Source organism: Camarhynchus parvulus, chromosome 10 (genome assembly GCF_901933205.1).
Source record: "Camarhynchus parvulus chromosome 10, STF_HiC, whole genome shotgun sequence".
Classification (NCBI taxonomy): domain Eukaryota; kingdom Metazoa; phylum Chordata; class Aves; order Passeriformes; family Thraupidae; genus Camarhynchus; species Camarhynchus parvulus.
Window position 1 is genome coordinate 13,403,657 of NC_044580.1, and position 16,706 is coordinate 13,420,362.

At 42.3% G+C, this 16,706-nt stretch overlaps 1 protein-coding gene across 1 annotated transcript in view; it reads right to left on the reverse strand.

Moving 5' to 3' along the window:
• Positions 1 to 939: 939 nt before the first annotated feature.
• AGBL1 (ATP/GTP binding protein like 1) overlaps positions 940 to 16,706 on the reverse strand; it is a 263,509-nt gene continuing 247,742 nt past the window's right edge. The window contains 1 exon segment of the mRNA XM_030955469.1: positions 940 to 1,246. Within this exon segment, the coding sequence (XP_030811329.1) occupies positions 940 to 1,246 (307 nt within the window).

The window sequence follows — 16,706 nt, forward strand, 5'->3', positions numbered from 1 at the left end:
TGTCCTTGAGCCTCACAAAGCAGTGACAGAGTTGGGAGCCTCTTGCGTCTTAAAATTAGCTCCATTTGGATCCAGGGCAATTCCCCATTTGCAGCAGCAGAGTCTAAGACACTTGTCAAGATCAGGCAATGTGAAGTGTGAGCTGAAGTGACACGGCTTCATGCTTTAGAGATACAGAACGTGTGTGGGTTCTCTGTCTGTGCTGGATTCTCAGGAACTAGGAGGTGATTTCAGGAGAAATACAATTTTTCTCCATTTGTGGATTAAAGAAACTGTTCTGATTGATGCTTGGGCTAAATTCACTCCTGGGTTTTGCCACCATCACTATTCTGTTGGTGAATTTAGCTCAGGTTTCCAGAGGATCGCTATGAATTGTCACTGCTGCTTTCCTTACTGTAGCACATTGGATTTCCCATGTTGTTGCTGAGATACAACCATCTCAGAAATATGCACAGCCTGACCCAACCTGTTGAATGCACTGTAAAAATTCTGATCTGACAGAAATCAGAGACATGCTCTACAGCTCTAGGGAGAATGGCAACAGAGAGCTCTGCTGAAAGGCATCAATAACTGTCACTTCTCCAGGCAAAGGCTGCCTAAAGTCAGAAAAAGAGAATCATCTCTGATTCCTTGGTCTCAGAATACTGTTCCTTAGGTCAATCTGTATGAAACCATGAGGAAACCATGAAGCTGGGGATTATGTTTAGGAATAGATGATCTCACATGGTACCACCTGGGCTGGTGGCCCCTCGCTCTGCCTCGGGTACAAAGTGTAAGGAGTCGTTCTCAGCAGATGTATGGATACAAATTACACAAACATACAGTCAGCTTTCCATTCAGAACCAGGAGCAACACATCTGGGAAGGGTGCTGAAGCTGGCAAACAGGCAAACACGAGCAGTGACCCATTTTCTTGCTGCTCTGCAGGTCACAGCCTTGCTCACACAGGACTGCTCTCAAATCCATGGCACAGCCCAAGTGCTGATGAGCCCAGAGGAAGAGCTGTGCTGTTGGGTGCTGGCTGGCTGGAAATGTAGAGCCCCCTCAGAGCCCTGGAGCTGCATGTCTGTCCTGTGGTCACTCCTTCATCTTCTGTCTTGCCTTCCACACACGAGAGGCACTCCTGGATCTCTTGGTCTAGCTCCAAGAATTCCTCTTCACCATCAGAGCTACTGGCAGTGTCATAATCAATCTCTTCTGAACAAGGAGGTTCATCATCAGACTCCAGGCTGCTGTTACTGCACCTTCTGCAGAAAAACCACAAGAGAGACTGGACGTCACCAAAGGAGGAGCTGTTCTCAGGGGGAAGAGCAAGCAACAGGGAAATGCTTTCTCTGGGTTCAACATTGGCTCTGTTAATAAGGGATGAGGTGGTACTAAGCAAGCTCTGGTGTGTCTTTGTGTCTGTCTCACCAATGAGAGTGATAAAATGAAGAGTGATACTCACTGACCTCTCAGGAGCAAAGCATTATTATTCCCATCACTATTACTGCTATTGCTACTACAGAAACAGACTGCTTTACATACAGACAATGCCATTCTTGCCTTGAGGCACTAACAAAGGTTGCAGAAGCTGAAATACAGCAGAGAAGAAGGTATTCAGTTTCCAGAAGGCTGCTGGTTTAATCATCATCCCCCTCGCTGTAGTTCCACATTTAGTGTAAGACCTAATTAATCCAGGTGGTTGAAGTGCTTTGGCATCTTTTCCTCCTGTTCTGTGGATGCTCAGAGCACTGCTAACAAGAGGCAGCACAAACAAAAACCTGAGCCTCTTGGATCTTCAAGCACACTGGCTGCAGTGAGGGCAGAAGCACGAGGAGAAACTGTGTTTTGTGAAGAACATGGAAAGGTTTTGATAGTTTGGCTTCCTGGGAAAGGGCCAAACTCAGAGTCAAGTCTGAATGGCTGAGGAAAAACTCTAAGTGGATGTCACAGCCACATCATCTGGCTCTCAGAAAGGCAGGTTACCCCACCTTGGCCTCCTGCCATTTACTCAAAGGAATGGCACCGGGGCTTTCCTTGCATGCCCACTTTCAATGCACAGTGCATGAGGTTTGCCTGATGCAATATTTATGGCAGAAAAGTGACCACTAGACTAGATGGCACCAGGCTGCCTGCATCCCATCTGGCCCTCAGCCCATGAGGGCAACTGGGTAATTTTTTGAGACCAGAAAGAAGCCTGTGATTTCAGTGCTGTCTGGGTCACAGTCTGGATGAATCAGGGGAAGAGATACTGCATTTTTCACCTCCAGGTCAATGTTTTCGATTAGACTCAGAGCAGGGAGTGTATTGCTTTGGGGGACAGGCAAAGGAATAATAATACTCCACCTCTGGGCCAGAGTTTTTTAATTTGTCCCAAGCTGGGAAGAATGAATGGCTTGGCAGATGGAGCATACACAGCTTTAATGTGTGGTCTGCTCACTTACATGCCAGTAACCAGGATAATCTTCCAGCTTTCAGCTGTTACACAGCTCAGCCAGCAAGTGAAGTTTCAGAACATACCAAAGGTGTAAAGTATTGCTTTTGGATGTATTGATCTCTCCCCTCTTCTGTACTCCAAGAAAGGTGTAAGATTTTCCTAGGTCTGAGACTCCAGCTCTTAACTGCAGAGAATTCTGCAGCAGAAACAGGCAGTGTCAACCCACATCTCCTTCTCAGGCTGATCTCTGGCTTAGTTTACTTCAAAGGCTGGGTATAAAGGATTTTCTGAAAGCTTAATAGAGCTGTACAGCTTAAAAATAAATAAAAGAATAATTATGCACTTTTACAGTTTCTGGCTCTACTTCAGTTTGCTCAGAAATCTGGGTCAGGAAGAACTCATACTGAAAATGAAGATGTGACATGAAACAAAACAAACAAACCAGGACAATCCTCCCAGCACAAACAGCAACAGCAATGGTCCCAGCTGAGTCTGACCAGTGGGTTTGATTTCTTCTTTTAATTTCCATATGCAGGCATTGCATGAATTACTATGATACTGAGTACCTATGATAATGTTCAAAGCTGACTAAACCCAGGGGAACCAGAATTTTCATCTATAAGGCCTGCTCTTGCAGATTTGCAATCAAAAAGAACCAAAGCCTACCTACTTTCAATATTGCACTTGTACATTTTTAAGGAGCTGCTAATGCCATTGGGACAGAACATAGCTGTTACCCAACTCACTGATATTTTACAGATGGAGAAGCTTGCAGCCTAGGAACTGAAGGTCAAACATTTGCATTAACAGGATAATTGGGGGGAAAGAAGGTCCCTGTTATTACTTAAATCTGGGAAGCCAAATAACAGGATCTTCTGAATTTTTCAATAATTTAAGTGATTTTAAGACTGTGTTTCTGACAAAAAAGGGAAAATGCCTCCTACCACAAAAACATTTTGCTAATGAAGGGAAGTCTGGAAGACAACAAGCAGAGAATGAAAGGCAAAAAATACAAACCTGCCATTTCTTTACATTGAAGACTGAAGGGATATTCTTTAGGAAGCAAGTATTTATTCATGAAACATTTGTAATGGACTTCCACAAGTCCTCCTTGTTGCCTGCCTGCACAGCACACAAAACACCAAGAGAGCTCAATTTAGGGGGGCAGTTGTGCTGCAAAAAGAGGTTCCTCCTGAGTGAGGATATGCTTAGACCCTGTTTGAGGTCAGGAAGGAAGATTTTCTTCCTCACTATCTCTGCCCTTTGCTCCTTTGCTGTGGCAGCGATGAGCAAGGCAGTTAGCATTGATCTTGGTAGTGGCTTCTCTAGCCTGGAGTGCTAGCCCTGGATCAGAGCCACCAGCACAGGTCTCACAAACAGCAAAGGGATGGCACCAACCTCCTCCTGCTGCCAACACAGGCTGCAGTCACACTGCTGACTTCAAAGCTGAGAGGATCTTCGTCACATTGACAAACTCTACAAACCAGTTACATCTCTGCACTGTACGGAACTTTACATCCCAATAATTCACCTTCCGCTGCAGGAAGATTTAAAACACATTAAAATGTGTTTTACACATGTTACAAAGCGACACAAATGGGCTGGTTCCTAGCAGCAGGTTCTTCTGAAAGAGGAGAGATGGCAGCTTGGGGCATGTGGAGGAGCCAGCCAGTTCCACCAACCAAGTGCCACTCCTTGCATGTGCTTCCCCACATGGGAGAGACCATCCCCTTCCATGCAAATGGTGAAACATGGTAAGGAACAGGATTGCCAACATCTATTGACTACTATATTCTTTCCCAACAGAGTTTTGGGGGTTTGTTTGTTTATTTTCAACCTGATCTTTAAAAGCTGGAAAAGAATTAGCGCGACAAAAAATGAAAAGAAAAACCAAAAGCAAAACAACAACAAAAAACCTACTCAGGAGACATGAAACATATTTATCAAAGAATAATGATGTTGTCTTACAGAAGGTAAACAAAGAGGAGAACCAATGACACTACATTATAGAAATCCAAGACAAATGTAGACTATGAATACCACTGAACATGAACACAGTGCAGAAGAGAAGGGGGAAAGCTGATAAATATATTCTACAGCCAGCAGTCCCCCAGCTTTCACTATAAAACATGGACACATTTGGTTGATCTTCAAAACCTATGGCCTCATAGCCCCCATCTATTCCAGCTGATGGGAACCACAGCAGCAATTTGCAACTTCATGATGTGATAAATAGAATTACTTTGTTTTGATTTTTAATTTGCATATTTACTCAGATATGACTTAATCTTAATTAGTTCTCCTTTTCTATGTGGGTGTGTTTTTTTGTTTGCTCAGTTTTGGAAAGCAAGCAAGATTTGGTTCCCTGTAAAATAATTCTGGGTTTTTGCTGGCTTAATGGGAGGAGAAGGAGAAGGGAGCTCAGTGCCTCCTTACACAACTGGAACTTTGTGGTATGACTGGAAAACACTTCTTTTAGTGCCTACTGTCAACCTCTCATTCTGAGTCAGCCTGCTAGGACCCAGCTGGAGAGAAAGCTCTCATGTCAGCTGTCCTGCTGAGCCACACCTCAGAACACACACTCTGCAGCTGTGGTGATAAACTAGAGCTGCACACTGCACATGGGCATGAGTGGCATTTCTCTTCCATACTTAATTTTCATCTACTTGTACATGCACTTCCAGGGAGTGGAGAAAACTAGAGAACCCCTGAGTAATTTCTAGCGATTTTTCACTCACATTTTGCATTTGTGGCAGGTCACTCACTCTCTGTGTATTGTGCTGGCTGGCTCAAAATAGAACCTTTCATTTTTTTTCTGCTGGAAAGAACGGGCACTGACAACTGTCCCTCTTAGGGAATCTGTGACTGCTGCTCAGGGTTTCTGCTTGACCTTCACTTGACAGCCCTCACAGTTGCAATGCATTACAGAAGGAAGTGGAGCGTTTACTTTTGTTTCATATTGCTCCTCTCACTGTTGAAATTTGTTGCAGAGAGAAACTGGAAGTGGGAGGTTTTAAATTCATCACATAAAAGGAGGAAAAAGCTGAGGCTGGAGACCACTGCTGGTCATGGTCATACCAATGATTCTCTCTGAAGGATGTATCAACAAACAAGCAAACATGTCCTCAGCCTCTCTTTGCAATGAAAAATAACCTCCCAGCACAATCACCCTGCCCGTAACCCTATTTTCTCCTTGTGTTAAGCCTTCTCTCCATCATGGCATGTCCCAGTTCTTTGGAAGATGCCCAAAGCAGGGATGTGGCTGTGTATAATGAGCCAAGCACATCTCTGATACAGTTCATAGACTAAATAAGGCAGGAAATGGCTTTAGTGAAATTTTTCAGCAGTTGAGACATTCTTGTGTGTGAACAGAAAATAGAAAAAAAGATTTTTATGTGATTTAACAGGCCAAGTTCTCCACAGGTACAGCATTCACCTGAAAGGTGTGGTTTTCCCCCACTCAGGCAGGGAGTGGAGACCCCAGAAAGTTCCCTGACCACAATTATCACCCGTGCAGAAGGGGAATTGCCCATTCTTTTCCAAAGAAGTTTTACCTATTGTACGAACAGTTACCAGTGCTGGTAAATAAAGTGTCCTGAAGCTTTAAAGTTATGCTGCCCTCTCCATAGTGATTTGGAATTGCCTTGCCCTTCTGGCTTTCTGACATTAAAATTCCATCTACACCACCAAATCTAAAAGGGATGTGTGGTCTTGCACAGTTTTGCTTTTGAGGAAACCATATGTTTTATTAAAAGCAGGAACACTGCTTCTGAAGGCTTGTAATGAATCTAAAATGAACCTTAAGCAGACACATTTGCAGTAATCCCAGAGTACAATTCTGCCTTTAATTGCTTCAATAAAGTAGATTTTAGGGCATAAATGAAACAACTATGATGCTTGCAGGTAATTACACCTGTAAGAAATACACTACAGCAACAAGATGCCAGCAAAGAAGGGCTTTAATTTGCCCTTTGTGTCTGGATTCAGTTGCTACAAGATGCCTTACACACCTTGTAATGACTTTCTAATTTCTCCTCTGCTGCTCAGCAGCTCCCCAGACAGCAGCCTGGCACCCTCCTGCCTGCGGAATGCCAGACAAGGATCTCTTTAGTCCCTGACCTCACCAAGGGAGGGGACCTGCTCTGTTCTGATGCAAGATGACTCCAGCTTTGGGAGCTATTGCTTTCCCCTCCTTGTTGCCACACTGCAAACACTAATGATGTTAATTTTGTAGACTCCCAAGGGACTTGCCTTCCCGAAGACTCTTTGACAAGGACTTTTGCATCACTCAACATCTCCTGAGAAAGTGTGTGCTCAGCGCAAGGCAGTGCCAGGTGCCCTGGCACTCAGCCCACCTCGGCCCATCCTTTCACCAGCAATATAAACGTAATTAAACGTGGTCTTGAATCCTGTTTGCTGTGCCTGAGACATGTTTGGTCTTGTTTCGAGTGTAGGTTGGGGTTTTTTTTCCTTTTTTTTAATTCCTGCTGCAAATAGCCAAGAGAAAGGTGCAATTCATCGCTAAGGCTCGAACTAATTAGTTTTTCAGAAGTTCCCAGGCTAATTGTAGACTGCAATATTTATAATTGATTTGGCCAGATTAGAAATGGGTGTCTGGTGCACCAGTTAGATAAGTAAAGGGCAAATGGGTTTTATTTAGAAGAGAAGACAGCTTGTAAATAAAAGGAGAGCATGAAGAGGAAGAAACAGGCTGACTCCTGGCCAATACTGTCCCCTAATGTTCATTCAGGCTTGCAACAATTTAGCCCTGGGTCAGCAATTTACTTGCATCTACCATAAACTGTTCTTATTCTCAGGAATGGCTGCCTCCAACAGTGGTGAGAATGTGGCTGATGCTACTGTAGAGCCAGTGGGGGTATTGGGCACACAGCTCTCATCACAATTTTCCATTTCCATCTTAGGAAATGGAAAAGCCTTCAATGAAAGCAGAGAACTGCATTTAATTGAATTACGCCATGCCATTGGGACAGCTTTGATCTTCCTGTGAAAGATGAGTTTGCAGACAGGACAAGAAGGCATTTTTCTCCCATTTGAAGGTAGCTGACACTGCAGGACATTCCTGGGTTCCAGGTATCTCAGCTCAGATGCAGGTGTGCTTCCAATGCTAACCAATAAAATTCACACAAGCTGGTCTTCAGACTTGCAGGATGGAAAAGCTGCTGAGGGGCCAGAGGCTGTGGATTCAGTCTTATGAACAATCATTAATTTCCTCCTAATGGAAGACCAATCTATATATCAGAGCAGGGCAAACACTGCATCTTTAGCATTCTTATAGCTGTAGGCTTGTAAGCATTAATAAAACCCAGTGACTTGAACAGATACAAGTCAGCTGCGAAATTAAGCTCTGGCAGTTGCTGCAGACCCCAAACATAATGAGTTTTTCTTCTCTCACCCTTAGACTGTTCTTAGGTCTTGTATATTTTTTTTTTCTTTAAATACATTCACATTTCAGCACAGGAAAACACCATCCTGTGGGTATTTTATGAAAGATTTGTGAACTGGCATATTCATTTTAGTTTGTGATGATGTTTTCTTTCACATGGTACAATACCTGGCTTGGACAAACCATTAATAATTCCATTAATCTGCTGCTTGCAAGGGCAGATATGAACAGAACAGCTGCATCCCCATCACCACTGACAAGCTGAACCAGGGTAAAATTTCCACTTATTATGGTGTGAAGTTAATTTTAAAAGAACCTAAGCGTGGAAAACTCTGACTTTACTTCCACAGACATTCCAGGCAACCTGTTAAATTTCAATCACACCAAACAAGTTCAGCCACTCCACCCAAGGTGGGGGAACAGCTCATTCACCCAAAACTGTCATCCAGCACCAGCTTCTGTGTTAATTCCTTGGCAATATGAGATATGCCTGAAGAAATATTGAGACCTGACTGCCCATGTCTGTACAGCACTATATTCTTGACATTTGGGCCAGAATCCCAAGCACCGGGGCTCAAACCCTGGGATAAAATTTTAAGCAAGTTGAAGACTTTTATAAGAGTTATATATGATATATTTATGTGATATATTCAGGTACTGTTGGGAAAAAAAAGCTTAGAGTGTTTTGGGAAAGCATAGACCACACCTTGCTTTTTAGATCCATATTACACTACAACTTGGTGTTTACTTAAGGGATGGTTTAATACCAGGTCCACTGTGATCTTGTTATGTTCATTAAAAATGAGATATACTCACAGGAAACAGAAGATGGCTGATGTAAAATAGATGGAATAATACCCATCCACTAGGCAGCACAAGTAATGGCTTGGATTAAGAGTTTAAGAATCAGAGGAAATGCTTCCAAACCAGGTTAATTTTGGCTTTCTACAGCTTAAGCTTCCTATGGAAATATGAGCAGTCAAGGCCCCTTGTATGGGAAGATATTTAGTGAGACTACCAGAACTCATTAGGATACTAAATAATGAAAGAGTTGCTGAAAATATGGTTTTGAAAGTGTTTGAGAGCTTTTCTCACAGTGTCTCTATCTCAAGCAATTTCTTCTCAAAAAGATAATCATGTTATTGATGATACTTAGCAGTCCAGCCAAAGTAATACAGGAAGATTATTGGAATCCTTGTAATTGCTTTTAGATGCTTCCAGTAGTTGAGATATTGGCACTGTGTGTGGGGAAAGAAATGTAGAAAGATTTTGGCTTAGATGCTAAGAAATTGTACTGCTGAGGATAAAGAATGTAAAGGCAGGCAGGTTCTCCTGAGATCTTTTTTCCCTTGGTGCTCTTTCACATAATTCCACTGACTCTATCCAAGCTGTATAAGTGGTTCTATATGTTTAATTTCAAAAGTCCAGGTTTTATATGTATATATCCCTTAGTTCTCTCTGGGCAACTTAAAGGATTTGGGATTTTGAAAGCAAAATGTTTTAAGATGACCGAGATGTGTCTAGCCTGTGCCTTAGTTACATATCTGTCCTATACATACGAGGTATTTTTGGGTCAGATAAATACACATGCAAATATTTGTTTGCACAGCAGATGACAGATAGCTATCTAATTACTTGACTGAACTAATAATTGCTGTAAATTACTGATTTCCAACCAGTACACCCCGCGAAGGAGAAAGAAACCTCTTGGTTGCTGGTTTTTCTTCATGCAAATGTATTTTTAGCTGTTACCCACTCTGATGTTTCAGAGAATCTATGGCAGAGGACAAATTATGAGGTTAAATTATTATAAATTATATGTGTCCATGTATAAGCTTAAACAAACACATAAATACAGCACCATCACTTATCTACCTTTCCTTAAAGACAGATAAATAATAGATATATACACATTATACACACACCCAGACACCCACACATGCACTCAGTTATGTGGTTTGCTCTGTATTCAGAGCACAATTTTCATTACAAGACATGGGAGGTCTCAGGAGATGCTCCTACAGCTCCCTGAGAAATAACAATATGTGATCACTGAACCTTGATGCTGTTGCATTCAAGTGGAAGCAACCTGAGGGAAAGAGCTGCTTGTGACCAGAGCAAAGCAATTCTTTGACTCCAGTCCCCAGGTGAGTGTTGACAAAACAGGAGTTCACCCGAAAGGGAAATTAGACCATCTGGGTAGGACTGGCAGCAACTGACAGAATGAGGGGACACAGTCCTAAGCTGTGCCAAGGGAAATATAGGTTGGATATTATAGGTTGGTATTATTATTAAAGTTTTTTCAGAAAGGGTGATAAAGTTCTGGAATGGTCTGCCTGGGGAGGTGGAGGAGTCAGCATCCCTGGATGTGTTTATAAAAAGCCTGGATGTGGCACTGGGTGCCAGGGTTTAATTGAGGTGTTGGGGCTGGGTTGGACTCGATGATCTTGAAGGTCTCTGCCAACCTTCTGACTCTGTGGCTTGAGATATGTTAGGATGCTCAAGAGGCAGGCAGAAATGGTTGTCTAAAACATCCAGTATTGTCATCAGCTGTTTGGGAGCTTAAAGCAAGACTGTGGCTAAAGATCTTGTATTCTCAGTAAGGAAATCAGGACATTTTCCTATTTTCCTATTCCATTTGGACCTGACTCATTCTTGTACCTCTTACATTTTTCAAAACCCCTCTGCACAAATATTTTTTTCCCCACAATCTTGGGCTTCAAATGGGTAAAGAACAGGTGGGACCAAAAATACTCAACTCTGGTAAAGAGAATGATTCTTGTTCTGAAGCACCCAGAGAAGGGACAGGGTATGGCAATACATGGAGGTTCAACAGCTGTTCTTCCACTGAATTCTGCTTTTAAGGAAAGGCTTCAGACAAATCTCAGCTTAAGGGCCATAGAAAACAATTCTTGGAGTGCACTGAAGGCAGTTAAGGCCAATGTGATGGCAAAGCCCTGAAGCCTCGGAGGTTCCAGGTGATGAACATCATTTAACACGGCCACCTCTCAAAGTAACTTTACCTATGTTCCTTTACCAAGGTCTGGTGTTATCGGTTATCTTTATCAAATCTGTGTTATCCCAGATTTCTTGGAATGGATCCAACACAAATCTGCAAAGTCATAATCCTCCTAAAAGTTACACATCTCATTTAGAGGTGCTCATCATAACTGATCTGAGAAACCTCCTGTATTGTAAAAAGTTCTGAGACTGATATGGAACTTTTGTTCTCTCATCCTTTCCTGAGGAGAACAAATATATTTAATCAATATTATAGTTGGTGGGGGAGAGAGAGAGACCCTGTGTGTACCCATAAGAATGAAAGACAGCAAGGGCAAGGTCAAAGAAATCTATTGTGCCTTTAAAGCAGATTGAAGTGGGGTTTATAGCAGAAACATCTGATGAAGTATGTGTGATCATAAATAATCAACAATAGATGCAGCTTAAAACTTCAGCCTCTGCCCTCACCCTAAATCTCTTCTCAGACATAATGAGATTCAGATAAAACAAATCTGAATACTCATGTTCAATATCTTTCAAAACATTCTGATCAATTATGTTTTTAACACCATATGGACCCAAATCCAACACCTTGCTTAACCTCGCTCATTACACAGCTGATTTGCATATGCTTTGGACTCCATTAAGGACAACAAAAAATGTCATCTACTGCATATAAAAGTGGCAACGCTTGCTAATTCCCTGATCTTGCCAAAGCCCTGCCAGATGTTTCATGAAGAATAGCAAATATTTCATTATGTTCTCCCTGCTTCCTAAAATTTGTCTGTCAGGAACTGCAAGGATGAACAAGAAAAACAACAGGCATGGAGAGCTGACAAAAACATGAAGCATCAGTTTCAACCTATTTCAGAGCTCAAACGGGATTCTAAAGGGTTTCTTTGTGCCAGAAGGACCTTCCAGCCAGGAAAATATGACTCCCAGTAAAGAGAGGAAAGAGGAAAAACAACCATTTGCTCTGATCTAAGGAGACAGCATTGCCTTGCAAAAAGAACAGAGTAAAGCACATATAAAAGTTACCATTGCTGTTTGTTGCACAAGAGATCTCCAAATTCTCTTCTGTGTTCCTGTTGTAGGTGTTTAATAATGTTTCACCCTGTATGACAGGCAGATGCAGTTTTCAAATGAATCCATTTGTAGCTTGTAGCATCTATCAACTCCCAGCAGGGAATATTTTTTAAAATCGCTGTTAACATGAGTATTTTCTGAATATTTTATAAAAATCAGTTTTCAAATGCCTGCCAAAATATTCTATGTGTTTTACCTGAAAGTTGCAATTATATTTTCTTTCTTTTTTCTGTATGTGAATATATATGTCTATATTTATATATGCTTACATAAATTCTTAAAAGAACACTAACCCACCATGGAAGCAAGCATATTCTGAGTGAAAGCTGAAGCAACATAAACTGACAAAAGTATTCATTTAATTATGGTGAGACATGTATTTGGATGGATGGGGCAAATTATAGCACAGCTTGCAGAGCAGTGAAACAATCACTTTATAGAGAACCACCCTGAGCATTTAACGTCACTCTCTGATTTACAACTAAAAATGATAAAAGGTCAGTTCTTGTGCACAGTGCAAGTGACTGAAAAAATATGTCAGGCTGTACATCAAAGGAAAATTAAATCATGAGGTTAAAACACTTGGTTTTCAAAGATACAGGTTCTGTACTCACTGGGCTTGCAGTCACTGTGAGCAAACTGCTTTTCTCTCTTTGCCCCAGTTCCCCAGAAAAGGGCACACACAAGGCTCCATCACTGCACCTGTCTGCATGGCAGAGCCAAGGTGTGTCTGAAGCCTTCCAACACCTGCCTAGTCCAAATGAGGGTGCAGAGCTCTTTAATTGCCTCTTCTATGTGTGTGTCCTTCTCTCCTCTGAAAGCAGTGACAAAAAGGGTGCTTAACCTTGCTGAGCAAGGTCCAAAAAGGTGCTAAACCTCACTGAGTTTGGTCCAAAAACTGCTCTCAACAAACTGTGACTTGAGTAAAGTAGCAAGTTTCCAGATCCATTAGGAACAGAAGTCAGTGTTCTTGATTCTGCCAGACAGGAATGAAGAGTTTAGCTGGAGGAATGATGAGGATGTAGGACTCCTGTTGACATCAAGAGGGGGGAGAGATGCTCAGTGGCACCAAGGATTAGCTGCCAGATCATATTTTGAAAGAGAAATGCTGTAATTCTTGCAGTCCTGAAAATAAGTAACTTTATAAAAATGAAGGGGAGATTGTTTAGAAGGGAAAGAAACAGGCAAAAGCTGCCAGATTTTCTGTACCCATTGTGGCCTCTGATTTTAAGCAGCAATCCTGGCTGCCAGATCCAGCTCAAGCAAACAAAGGTTGAGGACTTGTGCACACTGGTTCCACTGGACCCGAAAACCTCATTAGTCACGAAATCTTGTATTTCCTGGCATTTGCCTTTGTAGTTATCTTTTCCTAGTTCCTCGTTTTGTCTCTGCTTCAGAAAGCTGCTTATTACACCAAAATTAAGTGACGTCTGCTCTTCCCATGGTGGAGTCTGTCTTCCAGGAGCTGAAACACCAGCTGAAGAGCAGATCCTGAGTTGTTCTGGCCCATGAATTGTCACCAAAGCATGGAAAAAGCCCACAGAAATTGTATTTTCCAGTGCAAACAGCACAGATCCAAGTGCTAGAATACACACACACACACACACTTCACAGAGGGGATGCATTTAGGAAGGTTATATTCATGGATACATACAAGGTCCTTGATTGATGTGTTCTGTGACAGAATCTCTTCCTTCCCCACCAAATCATCATGGCCTCATTTTCTCCACAGACATTTCTGCTGCACCAGCAATAATGAGGTTCCCCCACAGTAACATTTCAAGTGCCAGTAACACACAAACCCTTAAAAACCCCTTGTATTATGCTGAGGGGCCCAGGCTTTTGGAATGATGGAGATAATGGAATGGTGGAGTAGCTGCAGCCAAGTCAGGCTGCTGCTGACTTTACCCTGAGATTCCCAAGCTTACACTGGACTTTCTCCTTTTCTGCACAGCCAACCCAGAGATAAACTCTGTCAGATTTAATGGTGCATGATGCAGGCAATTCAGTATCAAGGAGAGGGGGGGAAAAAAGCATTTCTGAGGCAAGATGGGTTATCAGCTCAGCTCAAAAAGCAACCTATCAAGAAACACTGCCAAGGCAACTTCAGAAATCTATAATTTAGGTGTTACCTTAAGCCTGAAACTTTGTTTGGAAATTTCATACTTCTCACAAGCAGACTGGCAAAGCCCAGAAGGATCAGACCAGCTATCAGTCCAGATGACAAAGTAATACACTTAGTGTATATCAAGTGCTGTGCACATGAAAGGTACAGGAAAGATGGCAACATTATACAGCTTTATCCTGCAAGGAATCAAAGCTGTTATTACACAGCAGTTTTCCAAGGGCTATTACACTCCATTGCTTACCCACCAATCAGCTCACCTTACTGGGCTTCCCAACAGTATGAATCACTTTTAAATAACAATGCATTTACTTTACATACAAACTTTGCAGCCTGAAACACCCCATACTGCTTTCTGAAAGGGAAGAAGCCTGAAGATTTATCAGGAACAGGGCTGTTGATGTGCAGGAAGCTGCACCAGCATGTCCCAGCTGAGCAGCTGAGCTCCTGAACAACATCATTCACCACTAATTTTGCAGCCATTTCTGAGGCAGGGAGTGACACATTACTTTAAATCTTGTCATTTTTTAGAACAGAAGGCAAAGAATTCTAAAGTCAGTCAACAACCGGTACAAAAATTTTAGGGAACTGAAGATAAGAGAAATATGCCCTGTCTTAATACTCAGAGTATATACTCTTAATACTCAGAGTATTTCTTGGTTTGCAAGTGGATAAAGATTGCTGTGCAAGGACAATCATTCCACAGAATCACTTAATGATCTGGGTTGGAAGGGACCCTAAAGATAATCTCATTCCAATCCTCCTTTCATTGCCAGGAACATTTTCCACTAGATCAGGTTGCTCAAAACCCCATCCAACCTGACCTTGAACACTTCCAGGGATGGGGATCATTAGCTGAGGATTACAACAGCAGTGAGAGCCTGTGGAACCTTTCATGCCAGCCTCACACCCCTACTGCACAGACAGGCCCCGTGGCAAGGCAGGGTGCAAACTGCAGTCACTGCCAGTTGCCTTTCTCTGACACACAGGTATTTGCTGGAACTATCTCATGTGAGTTTAGGAGGAAAAGGCTCAGAATTAAATACACTTACACAATTAGGGTTGCATTAACCTAAGCTGCTAAGGATGAATTCCATAAGCAAAATGTGTAAATTATGTGTCCAAAGATCTGTGACTATGCAGGAGCCCAGCCAAGCACCCCAAACCAATAGCTTTAGCTTCTGGAGATGCTTCCTCCCACTTTTTCGTGCTGTTGTAGACATTCCCAATGCAAGAGAGGTCCATGAGGAGACAATCAAGAGAAAAGAAAATTTCCTGAGGTGTCTACTGCCTTGCTGCTTTCAAGGTCTGCCCATCCCAGAAGTTTCACATATCCTTGTCCCACACTACTCCCTATAGTCAGGAAATGCCTAATATTTCTCTTCTTACAGAGGGTCTCCTTTAAGATGGATTAAACTAAAACTCCTTAAACTCAGACCTGTCAATTTCCTCTGCTGGAGACTTTGGATTTAGATATCTTTGCTCTACTGGAAAATATCCACTGATAACAAGCAATTATTATTATGAGATACATCCTTGGAGATAGAAACTGGCTGTTAGGAAAGACTGAAACAAAGGGAAGAGGAGAAAAATAAAAATACTATTCCCACTTACCCTGACAGGGATGTAATCACCTTCCCAGCATGACATATCAAGAGTCCTTGGACAACCTCCTGAACAAGACTCAATTGACACCTATAATGTAAAGCACTTGATTTTCTCATGATAACATTAAGCATCATTACTAGAAATGGATGATAGAGTTCAAAGCTAATTTCAAATTTAATTTGAAACCATTAAATATATATGTAATTGCCTCTTCCCACAAACCAGCATTTGGGCCCTGAAGGCAGCATCCATAGTAAGCTAAAAGACAGTATGTGAAGCTCTTTCTGTGAGAATTAACAAGTGTGCATGAGATTCAGTGACTTATAAAATACATACATGAGGCCTCTATTAGGAAGAACTGAAATCAAACATTTTGTGATTAGGGCTGTTTTAAAGCAATAACTCTAGTGGGTAGGAGGTGCTGTGGGAGAGGAACAGAGGGTTAATGTACTCTTCTTGCCAATGCTGTGGACCTGAATGTTCAAGTCATGGTGGAAAAAACTGAGCAAACCAACTGGGGTGTATTCCAGAAGGAATTTGGGGTGCATCATGAATCCTCAGAGAGTTCAGAACACAAGCAAACCGTGCTGGACAAGCAGCAGACCCCCGAGAATGGACCTGTCTGCTTTAAGGGCAGTGCTGAGACTGACAGCCTCAAAATGAGCATCCCTGGCACAGAGCTGAGCATCCAACAAAAGGAGAGATCCTGCCAAAGCACAGATTAGAAAATTAGTTATGGAGGTGAACGAAACAGTAGCTGGTACAGAATTTCAATGGGGATACAAAAAAATCTCAGCCTAGAACACAGCAAGGAAATGAGCTCCCTGTAAAGCTCAGGAGAGGTGTGAAGTGAGGCAGGAGACACAGGGAGGGTGGAAAGATGTAAAGTATTAAAGCACCTGCACTGCTCAGATGACCTGGACTCCAGCAGTGCCCAGGACTGCTGACCACAGGAGCTACCACAAACAATATCTGCCTCCTTGGAAAGGCCCTCAGTTTGATCAGCATCTGCCAGGTGTAGGAATAAGCTGAGAGCCTAGCAGGAACAGGGCTCTGGGTAGCTGA